General features: G+C 41.0%; 1 protein-coding gene across 1 annotated transcript; it reads left to right on the top strand.

Moving 5' to 3' along the window:
* The first annotated feature begins 1,589 nt into the window (after positions 1-1,589).
* LOC120689071 (condensin-2 complex subunit H2-like) lies at positions 1,590-9,139 on the top strand. Its single transcript, XM_039971413.1, has 9 exons — positions 1,590-1,600; positions 5,810-5,908; positions 7,265-7,368; positions 7,454-7,590; positions 7,683-8,154; positions 8,260-8,435; positions 8,521-8,691; positions 8,787-8,876; positions 9,095-9,139. Exons 1-9 carry the CDS (start codon positions 1,590-1,592, stop codon positions 9,137-9,139), a joined length of 1,305 nt encoding a protein of 434 aa, XP_039827347.1.
* The last annotated feature ends 3,314 nt before the right edge of the window (positions 9,140-12,453 follow it).

The following is a 12,453-nucleotide window of genomic DNA, read 5'->3' as shown; positions in this document are numbered from 1 at the left end:
GCTACTACAATCATGAGACAAGCCACAAGCTTTCAAAGCATATGCAACCTCGAATTAAGATGGATGACCATAATGGTAATTATTCTAACTTCATGGTCTTAACATAACTAATGCTCATTTGTCATTTAGTGTATGTATCAATTGAAGTGGATTGGGTCCACAACTCAAGGCTACTTCCATATTGAGGTCTAGTCCAAAATCTATAGTTGGTGGGGTCATCAAAAATAATTTCTAGAAAGTATGTATCAAATCATCCTGTTGCAAAAAATGAGCTATCAGTAAGACCCATTGACTGGGTACAATATCACCAGTAATGACCATGCCCAAGGAGTACCAATTGCTTGGCCTTTGAATTATATTTGTTATAGCTATATTTTTTTTTTGTGCATCATATATGGATAGTATAGTATTTAATGTTACAACTTGCTTTCTCTATGCAGGTTTGGATTACCAATGACTAAATTCTTATATTGATGCAAACACGAATGGATAAAGAAGCATTGAAGTTCAAGAATCCTAGATATTTATGTTTACATTTTCCTATCAAGTAGAGTAGACTTTCATTGTTCACTTTTATGTACATATGCTCGTAAGAATCATATCATTATGTATATATACTATCATGTGATGTGAACAAGTATTGGAACTGAACTTTGCTACAATCAATGCAAGGTTCTATGGTTTTGAAATATTTGATTGGTGCAATATGTTATGTGTACTTTGAAATTTCGTGTCAACATTATATGCCACATGCAAGTGTGAAATAAATATTTAGTTTAAATTATGAATGTGTTACAATAGGTAAGATATGTGTTACAGACCATATGTTCCTTTGTTCCAAACTATATGCTCTACCACAAGGTGGAAGTGTTACGAGAGCTAAAAAATGTGTTACATACACAATTATTGTAACATTTGATAAATGATCCAGTAGATAAGTAATTGTGTTACAAAGTAGTAACACCTTTTTTTATGTAAAAGAACATATAACTTGTGTTCTAGTAGCTCAGACTATAGTAACATTGAAAATAGGAACAGTTACGAGATGTGTTACTAGGGGATGCGGTAACACTTTTATTAACTTATAGTAACACAAGTTGGTGTTACTATATCCTTGTTCTGTAGTAGTGAATGGTATTTTCCGTGTGCTTGCAGATCTTATCTGTGATCGCTAAGAAATACCAACAAGCATTTCTGGCGCCGTTGCCGGGGGACGGTTGCTGTAGTTATCTTCGAACCTAGTTTGCCCGTGTATCCTATCTTTTACTTTTTCTTTTCTTTTATCCTATTCTATCACCATGGAGCACATGACTATCCAAAACCTTTCTGCTCCCAAGGGCGAGTTCGTAGAGCCACCCCAATCGTCGAATCCAATCACAGCTTCTAGCTTCAAACTCCGCCCTGGCTTTATAGCCATGGTTCAGGATCAAACCTTCTTGGATATGATAGCGAAAATCCCTACCACCACCTATGAGAGTTCGAACAGTTATGGTCGTGTCTGTCAATCGTAGGCATAGCACAAGAAACACTTCGGTGGAAGTTGTTTCCCTTCTCTCTCAATGAGAGGGCGAGACAATGGTACGCCCATAATGTTCGAAAGGTAAACGGAGAATGGGAAGAACCGCGGGATAGGTTTCGTCTTGCGTTCTTCCCTATTTCTCGCATTGCTTCCCTACGAAAAGAGATCCTCGACTTTCGTCAGGACGAGAAGGAATCTATAGGCGCAGCCTGGGCTAGGTTTTCACAACTTACTCACGCAGGCCCAGACTTATCTATCCCTAACCACGTGTTGCTTCAACACTTCTTGTTAGGGCTTAGCAAGGAATATGCCTTACAGCTTGACATCACAGCAGGAGGGTCGTTCACGTCTTTGAAGTCCAAGAGAGTTTTAATCGGGCATCCCGTCGAGAAGATGTTCCAGAACATTTCCTCTTTAGGAACACTCGACATAACACTTGGAGGTAAGGCCATTAGCTTACCAATCCTTCGGTCGAAAGATTCCATGAGGCAGAAGCCGTTTTTACTGTCGAAACTCCTGAGTCTTCTTTAGAAAAAAGGCGATGGACTCTTTACTCAAGAAGAAGATGACCAGGACAAAACTTTTGAGTTACCCACTCATGAATAACCTCCTCTTCAACCCATAGAACTGAAGCCTCTTCCTTCTGGCCTCAACTATGCCTTTCTAAATGGCGACACTGAAACCCCCGTCATCATTAGCGACAAGCTATCCGACGAGGAAACAGCCAAGTTATCGCCATTTTAGAAAAGCACAGGGCCGTGTTCGGCTACTCGCTCCAGGATCTTAAGGGAATCAGCCCTACCCTCTGCACGCATCGTATTCCTATAGATTCTTCCAAAACACCTTCTTAGGAGCCTCGGCGTGGGCTCAACAATGCGATGCATGAGGTCGTCAAGAAAGAGGTCCTGAAACTCTTGCACGCCGGGATAATCTATCCCGTGCCACATAGCGAGTGGGTTAGCCCCGTACAGGTTGTGCCAAAGAAGGGAGTGTGACACCTCTGGTGTCTGTACTATAAAAGTCAGCACAACTAAATTCATTTAATACACAGGAGGGAAATTAGGAATTAAATAAGAAGGAAAAAGTCAAATTAAATTCAAATCACACATATTGGATTATGTATGTGAGGACAAAAATAATTAAAATCCATTCAAATCATATTTGAATACATGCACAAAAATAATCTTGGGCTGAATCTAGTACTCTAAATGACATGTGACTAAATCAAGTTTCAGCCAAATCCATTCAAAAATCAAATAAAAGCTAAAGCCCTTTATTGCAAGTTTGTAAATATGAAATAGTTCAAAATGTGAACTTCAAATGCAAATCTGCCTAAAATAAAAGTTGTAGATCTTGAAAAGTTATACAAGTTTGGTATTCAACACTTTTTCATTTGAGACCAGAAAATTGGAGAAATTTTTAGATTACAGAGAGGGTAATCTGCAAACAAGTCCCTACTTCACCTCCCCCTCTCTGCTCCGCCGCTGCGCACCCGTACGCCGCCGGTGGACTTCGTCCACGGCGCGTCCGTGGCCAAGTGGACCCGGGACACCCCGCCAACACGACCCGTCCTGCCTCTTGTCCTCTCCTCGTGCGAACACGCGGCCAAGAGGCCTTCCCAAGCCGCCACGCCACCTCTCCGCCTCGCCAGTGCCGCCACCTCGCCGGCCACCCGGTCCCGTCCTCCCCCGACCGCGTGTTGCCTCCCAGACGAAGCAAGCCCACTCCCCGTACACCCTCCCGCGCCTATAAGAACCCTAGAGCCGGTCCACGCATGCGGACACACCGCTCCCACCGCTCCGCCTGCTCCTCCATCGCCGGCAAGGCTCTACGCTACGCTGACGAGCTTCCTCCACCCTTCATTACCCTAGTCGGACCTCGTCACGCCTTCCTCTACCTTCGGTGGAGCTGTCAGGCCCAGCCGCACCGGCTCGATCTCGCCGGAGCTCGCCAAACTTGACCAAGCTCCTCCGCCACCTCTGCTCCGCCGTGGAGCCCCCTCTTCCGACCACCTCAGGCCCAACCCCGACCACCCCTAGGTTCGTAATAGAGCCCTAATCCTTTTCCTCCACCTCTCCCTCGCCGCCGGCGACTGACCCCGCCAGAATCACTCAGATTCCGTGCGAGTACACGGGTCCAGAGACCTATTCATAATTTAAAAAACCTGATTCTAGGGGCTAAAGAGAAAAATAGACATGAACTCAAGAACTTGAAATTAGTGAACTTTAAAAATGTGTAGAAATTCGAAGAAAAATTGGAAAAATGTAATTCCAAATATTCTGGAATCCTTACAATGAAATCTACAAGTTTTGTTACATGCAAATCTTTAGAATCTGTCCACATTTTTATCTAGGAAAAAGATTAGATTAAATGGCACGTAAATGTTCTGGTCATTTGGTCCAGTGACTAGATCTGATTTTTGGATATGTTGATCTTAGTACTGTTAAAAGAATTTGGTAAAAATATGAGCTTAGTTAGAGATCGTTTACTTGCTCAAATGATCAAGATTTTGAGATCTACTAGTGAACTTCACATGTTAATACTGGTGAAACTAGTCATGGGTTAGCTCTGAAACTTTGTCTAGATGAACATGTTACTCGATCCTTGCTGTTATACCGGTTTGAGAAATTTTAGACCTAGTTTGCTATATATTCTGTTTAATGCTTCTTTGATGAACTTAATTCATGGTATATAATTCCTATGCTTAAAAAAATCAAGGTTTATTTCTAGAACTCTGTTTTAGTCATATAACCATGCCTACAAAGTTTGGACTCCATTTACTGAGTACTTCTACAGTTATAACTCATGCTTGATATGGCATGCCTAGAATTGTTATTTTCATCATGGATGCAGTAGTTCATATCTGGTTGTGATCTTTGAACATGTTCTTAGTTAGTATGCATACTTGCTTTAGAAAAATTGTGAAGTGCAATACTGGTCATCTTAAATCTCGAATAAATATGCAAGTTCATATATAGTTTATTTCATAGTAAATGAACTGGTAGATTCAATTCTTGATAATTTTACTAAAGCATTTCTAGGTTTTGGTAAAAATTTGAGATTCATAACCCTGGTAGAACTCCCTGTGGAAATTAAGTTTGTCGCTAGCATGTTAGTTTTGTCAATTTTATAACTCCTATTTTATGAGTACATAAATCCTGGAAAATTTACAATGATAAGTATGTCATATCTAGTTGTTGCTGTAAAATTTGTAGCTCCAGACACCATGCCTAACAACCTATACAAATTCGTGAAGTTTCTAGCTTAATCTGATTAGATAATTTTTCATGGTTAGATGCCTTGCTGTTAAAATTTGAAATTTTTACAGTAGATACTATACTATCTGATCTGCTCCACATAAATTTTTCAGCACCAATTCATGAGTAGATTCTCTATTATGAAATGGTGAACTCATGCTTATGATTCTAGTCTAGAATTGAACCCACACCAACACACTCATCCATGAATTAAAGCAACTATAAGTTCTACTCCCTCCGTTCCAAATTATAGGTCATTTGACTTTTTCAACCTCAAGTTTGACCACTCGTCTTATTCAAAAATTTGTGCAAAACATCACTTTTTTTGTTGTGGCTTGCTTTATTAATACAAGTTCTCGAAGAATGGTTTAAATTTGACTATGTTTGCATAAATTTTTTGAATAAGACGAGTGGTCAAACTTGGTGCCAAAAAAGTCAAACGACCTATAATTTGGAACGGAGGGAGTACTCCATAAATGACTGCCCATGAAATGAAATCACAAGATCATCACTAAATTGACATTTTGTTGAACTACAATTTTATCGTGAAAGAAAGAAAGATCATATCATGTTGTAATAATAACTCTTTGCATTGCATATAGAAATGGATAATCTTGCTGACGGTGATTACGAGTTGGTACCCTCGGACTCTCTTCCTGCGACGGATATTAATCTTAACTGTGCTAACTTGAACCAAGACCTGGGCCAAGCCCAAGAGGACTCTCAGTGTGACAGTGCCCAAAAAGGCAAGCCCCGGTGCATAATCCCAGTATTTTTCACATTGGGACATGTGGAATTGGTTGTGTATGGAGGGTCGTATAGTTGGGACATGTGGAATTGTTTGATTTTTGTGGTTTTACTTTCTTTGTTTAAAAAATTCAGGGAAAAGCAGCTTCCTTTTAGTTGAATTCTATTGTTTCTCGTACCCAAGGGCTTCTTACAAATGATAATCAAATAATTTGTGTTACAAGAAAGTTCATATTTTTTGCAAGTCCGGAAGCTGCCCTGTTAACTTGTGTTTTCTTATCTTCAGCGGCCCTATTACTCCAGGATCAGTCCAAGTGTACAGTAGGAAGGTGGAGTACTTGTACTCATTGGTGCTTCATGCATTGGAATTCCTCTCACAAAAGAAGCAAGGAAAGATTGGTGCTGTCTTCAAATATATCCGTTATGTGCTAGATTGCTTCCGTGGACCGTGGACACTATATGTAATATTACTCCTCGCATGTTGGCCTGAAACTGACTGTGACAATTGAATGCTACATTTTTGCACATCCTATAAGAGTAGGCTTTCAGAATGTCAGATGGCAGATACACATTCCACTGCTTGTTTCAGACTGTTAAAGTTCGAATTGAAATAAGGCATTTTTAAGTTAAAAGTGTTTAAGAATGATCACTTTCCCCTTTATAGGAACTCGGTGAGGTTTGCATGTTTTGGATGATGCCCTCCTTTCATTCTTCATGCAGCACTTGGGATTTGCTTGACCATGCAGGGTGTTTTTTTTTTGTTACGAACTTTCTGTGTGGCTCCTGAACTGGACCAAGATGGGTGATTCCCAACACATAGCTAAATGAATACCTTTCTGTACTTGATGGAAGATAGTAATCGAATCATTGTTATTAAGGCACCACCTAGGTGTTGCTTTGGCATTGTGGTGGTTCGCTGTTAGGTAGATGCCTCGCCTAATGGTTACATGGAGAGAAAGGGATGAGAAGATCACATGTGTGGTGCTGTAATCGGGTCCCTCTTGCAAAAGAGTTCATTACCATCCTCTGGAGTTGAAGATAATATAGTAGTCAGTAGCTGCTGCTGCTGCTGCAATTCATGGGGAAGAAAGGACCGAAGAGATGAGAAAGCAGAAAAGCGAAGATGCAATGGCAGATGGCTGAGTCCAATGGCCTGTTTCATAGTTCACGAACAGCCAAATGGACCGTACCAGTTTATGCAGGCCTTGTCAATCCTCTAATTTTATCTACCGTTTCCTTTTTCTTCTGTTCTTCTCTGCAGACATCCTTTTCCCTTTCCACATCAGCACTGGCATCGTCACATCCTTTGCGTTACCGCTGCTGCTACCACTCTTCATCTCACCACCAGTTCATCCTCTTTTGCTGCCTCTCAAGTCCTGTCCGCCCCCCTCCTAGAAAGGAGGTAATAACTCATTGCCTTGTGTATGCCTCAGAAACCTATGAGTCAACGCAGTGGATAAGCACCTCATCTCGCCTTACCAGCTTGACAACCTTCAATTGAATACATATTTGGAACACTCGAGGAAAAAATACTGCAAACTCTGATAAGAATCTTGATGATTCTCAGCATGTATCGCTGCTAGGAGAAAATACTTCTGATTCATCCAGTTGTCATGGTACGTAGGAGTTGTTCCTATGGCTGCCTAGATCAATGTCATGCCTTGGGAATTTCTCCTACACTACCATATACTAATCTTTTCTTGTGAGCGACAAATAGTCTAATGCATTTTAACTATACCAGGCAGGATCAGCAGGAAAATGGCTCAGTCCATGGTTACGAAAATGACCACAGCACGATATCCAATGAAGAAGATGATGTGTTTATAGGGTTAGATGATGTCGCAGGTCAGTGGACCTTTCACAGAATCAGCTGCTTACATTGAAATGACATGGAGCTAAGAACCTTTTTTTTCCTGTTTAAATTTATCAGTGGAAGAAAGGATCTCTCTGGATAACAATGTCGATCGAGATGATTTACAAAGAAAAAATGTGAGGCCACCAGCAAATCTGCTGACGTTCGAAGGAGATTGTTTGGATAGCGAAGCGAGTGAGCTAGACTCGTATTTGGTAAGCTTTATTTATATCCCCTTTATTGCACCTGCAAAACTGGCCATTATTTACTTCAAACTGAAATAGTCGTAGTTAATTGTGCATTACAGTTGGCAACATGTGATTTTTACGGAGATTTCCTTCTGCTGGATCCATGTGATGCGCCAGCTGTTTTTGACTTTCTGCAAGGAAAATGTTCTGGTAGAGAAAATAATATGGCTCATCAAGGCAGCTCAGCGCCTTCTAAAAACCGACCTAGTATGTTCACTCCCCCAAATGGAAGATCAGGGAACACAGGTCGTAAATCGGCCCCTGGAAAAGTCCAAGAAGATCGAGAAGATCCAACTCAGGCGAGTCCTGGCCAATCAAATGCAAATAAAACTGAAGACAATACCAATGCAGGTGGCTACGGATTCTCTGATCCTGTTGACCATGGCTTCCCTGGTGATTACATACCACCTGACTCAGATGATTTAGAGGATCCTGTTGATCCTGTTGGGGAGGATTCTGATGATGAGGATCCATGGAAGCCTTTGAACCCCCATGAACTTGGCAACCTGAAGATTAGACCTTACAGGAGAGGTACTGGAAGCTGTTGTTCTGGGCATATCTATTCCATTAGTGCCTTTAAAACTATTTTTGATGACATTTGTATTGAACTATTTTTCCTGATCCGTTTTGGAACAGTTAAAGGTTCTGCACGGCAGGTTATCGGCACTATGCAAAAGAAAACTCTCACATCTTTATTTCCTATGGCAAAGATGGATGGTGTCATTATACCTGAACATGCAATGTCTTTTGAAGCACAACAATCTCAGCAGGAGGAAATTCATCCTTCCCAATCAACCCCTCCATATGAAATGGTACTCATACTCATGTGTACAAATCAATCACACATGTCCGATCGTTGTGACTTATTTATCTTTTCGTTAACTACCCAACGTGCAGCTTATGAGGTCATTTGAATATGGAGAGCAAGGAAGTCCTGATGTGTTTGGAGATTCAAACAATGACCCTGGACCCGATATTGGTGTTGGTTTTGATGATCCCGATGACTCAGATAGTCCAATATGCGGCGACCTTGGTGTTGCTATTGAGAGTCCAACATGTCCTTCAGAGGTTTATTTATTTATTTATTTTTACTTTAGTTTGCTGGTTGCTTTAGTCAGTTCAGCATTTTGGTAATGTTACATGTTTATTTTACATCTGCTCAGAGAAAGGAAGAACCTCCTAACGGGACTCAAGTTTCACAGGAGAAAATGGATACACATGAAAGCCTAGACGATTTGTGTCGGTCTCATCTGGTAAGTCTTGAGAGTACTGCTAATGGTTCTGTGTTCCACACATCTATGCTTCTCGATCTCTTTCAAATTCTTTTGCTGTCATTCAAGTCAATATTTCAGGAGTCCAAATGCACTAGGGTAAAGCTTATTTTGTATAGCTTGTTACTGCATTGGATAGCAGTTCTTTATATGGTTATCCTCTGAGCCATCGTTGTGTTACATAATTTTGGACTTTACAGCCAAGTTTCTGTGACGAAGCATCTGAAAGAATTGGTTATGATTAGTAAATTCCCGTGCACAAATATGTTGCTATATTGGTGCTAACTCATTCAAGTCAATATTATATATTGCATGGGAAAAACACTGGCCTTAAGCACAACATGGCTTACTTGAGGTCGACCTCAAACATTACACGGTTGATCTTTAGCCAAAAAACTTGTGGATAGGTAACAAGGTTGAGGTCCGACCTTATGGAATAAACAACGAGCAAAGTACAGAGAACACTTGTTTTGCTGCAAGCCGGAATAGATAGCTCGATGCTTGTTGAGTCTGAGGAAGATGCTCATCGAGTCTAGGCTCAGGTAAGAAGAGTCGCCTCACCTGTGCGGGCGGCGCATGGTGCTAGGGTTTACAGTTCCGAGAAGGCGTGCGGCTCTGGTGCGCTAGGGTTTTAGCCGGGGCGGGATTTGAGAACTCGTAGCCGATAGAGGAGGTTGGCCGAGGCTGGAAAATTCAATTTAACGTTTTCTGACAAACCCCATGGTAGTTGCTTTTGTGTTTTACTAAGAGGGAGGGATTCTTCCTTCAAAAAAAAAAGAGGGAGGGATTCTTATCAGGAAAAAAAGGCTGGGATTGTATATTTCCTCCAAAATTGCATGGGTAGATTTGTTCTATAGTAACAGTTAAACAAAACTATGCTAGACATATTTCCTTTTTCTTGCTAGAGTTGTGCAATTTATATGAGTTTTCTTTATATGCACAAGCTGTTCAAAATGGAATCACTGTATGTAAGTACACTAAGCTAGGAAATAAATAAATTAGTAGGTTCTATGTGGCCGCCAAAATGTTATATCACATAACTATTTGGACACAAATTGAATGTACCAAAAAAAATTATGGTCCCAATCATCATTTGAAAGTTTGTAGACCTAAATTAGAGTATAGTACAAGTTAACAATTGTATTTAAAATTCACACAACGAAAAACTTATCAAATACGAAATATAATAAAGAATATGTGGGCCGGGTGTGCATGTAGCAACACGAGGAGCCACGCATTAATTTGGACACGATATTGACATCTTGCCCGCTTGCGGATCACATGTTCATCGAATCTATCCAAGTTACCCTTGCGCCGATATATTAATCTAGGTGGTTATGACATCACCAAGAGAGCTAAAAATATTATGGACATACTAAGGCACGGACATCCGGACGGGAAGAAAAAATGGAGCAACATATATTTCAATAGTTGGTTTTCAATGTTGCAATTATTATTTTCACATATTTCACGGTGAATATTGCATAAAACATAACGTTGATGTTGCAGCTGGAATTTTCTATTTAAAAGTCAAGCGACTTAATTAGTTTTTTCCATATTTTTCCAGTATTGCGTCTATAAATTTTTGATGTTGCAGATATCTTATTTTGATGTTGCAATGGAGCGTTCAATGGAAAAAATTTCATCGCAAAACTATTATTATGCACATGCTGCGGAGTGCATCCTTACTCCCTCATGCAGTAGTATGTCTTTTAAAGTCGACTACTATCATATGAATTTATGCCAAGGGAAGGAAAGGTAACCTGGATTAAAATTATTCAGTGAAGGTATTCTTTTTAAGGGAGCGGGAGGAGGTTTGGCCGTTTGGGGCTTGCTGCCCCTGTTTCGGATTAAGCAAACCTGGGTTCAAATCCAACTGCATCGAACGCTTTTGCTTGAATGGAGGGCCGTCTGGCTCTAGCGGGCAACCCCGTGGGCCGTGGCCCGTGCGGCCGTGCCATGTCCTCCTCTTGCTCACACGGGCCAGAGCTCTGCCTCTGCTCCCGCGTCTTTTTTTTTATATTTTAAAAAAATAAAAATTTCAAAAATATATGTCCGTTTTGAAAATTTTCAAAAATACCCTCTGTCACCCGGCCCAGGGGCGACAGGACCTTAATGAAATTTTTTTTGAATTTGCAAAGAGGTCCCTGGCCGGGGTGGGGGCTGTCGCCCCTCCTCCCCCGGCGACAGGGCCTGTCGTCCCCCCAGGGGCGACAGCGGGTCTCCCACCCTATATAAGCCGTGGCCTCCATTCCCTTCTCATTTAAGCCCAAAAAATTGCACCAAAAATTCAGAAAAAAAGAGGAGTGAGGAGAAGAAAAGCGGCGAAGCTCTGCCGAATTCCGCACTTGTGATCTACCGGCAAGTTCCGTATGAATCCGTTGATATTGTATAACAATTTAATTTAATTAGCGGATTAGCTGAATTAGATTTGGTGCTTTAGAACACTCGTTTAGTATTACAATTTCAGTACTATTACAGACTTGTTTTTAAATTAATTATGAATTAGAATAGAATTATAACAGTACCTTATTGATATTACAGCATAAGACAATGGCTGCCTCCAATTGTGGAGGATTTTCATGGACCGAAGAAAAATCTAGTATAATACTTGATATCATGACCCATCTTGTTATCAGTAAGAAGTTGGATCCGTTAGCGGATGGTACGATAGAGATGGTGTTGTCCAAAGTAGTAGAGTTTAATGATTTGACATTATTTCGAGGTATTACAACGCAAGATGTAAAGGGACACCTGCTAGAACGTCGGAAGATATACATGAGAGTATGTGAACTAGCGAATCATCATAATATCATTGTATTCTTACAAAGTTCTTGTAAGATATGGATGCGGCCAGAGGTGTATGAGATGTACATTAAGGTAACTCTCATTCAGTTCTAATCCCGTCCGTCATTTGGAATCCATATGTTTGAAACAGTAACATTGTTGTTTAATTATATGCTAGGATTACCCCGAGGCCACGGAGTTGATTAACAAATCGATACCAAATTTTCGTAAATTGGTATGTATCTTCAGTGGACATATGCCGCAAACTAAGCGAAGGAGGTGGAGAAGATCTTCGGGTGATAGTATTTGGCCTCCACAAGAACAGATGACCGGAGGTTCGTCAAGTCATGCTGCAGCACCTCAAGCACCAAGTTGTGTTAACTTGGATGACGACATAGATGACTTCATGCCCCCCTAAATCATGACCTCCAACACATGATGTTCCTTCCCCTGTACATGAACCTAGATCCAGAAAAAAGAGAAAGGGAAAGGGAAGAGGTTCGTCAAGTCATGCTGCAGCACCTCAAGCACCAACTTGTGTTAACTGGGATGACGACATGGATGACTTCATGCCCCCCAAACCATGGCCTCCAACACATGATGTTCCTCCCCCTGTACATGAACGTAGATCCAGAAAAGAGAGAAAGGGAAAGGCAAGAGGTTCGTCGAGCCATACTACACCACCTGCAGCACCACCATCTGTCAACTGGGATGACGACCTAGATGATTTCATGCCATGATCTATAACATATGATGTTCATCGGTTCAAGAT

The sequence above is a fragment of the Panicum virgatum genome, chromosome 9N (genome assembly GCF_016808335.1).
Source record: "Panicum virgatum strain AP13 chromosome 9N, P.virgatum_v5, whole genome shotgun sequence".
Taxonomy (NCBI): Eukaryota; Viridiplantae; Streptophyta; class Magnoliopsida; order Poales; family Poaceae; genus Panicum; species Panicum virgatum.
This window is presented reverse-complemented; position numbering and strand designations above follow the sequence as displayed.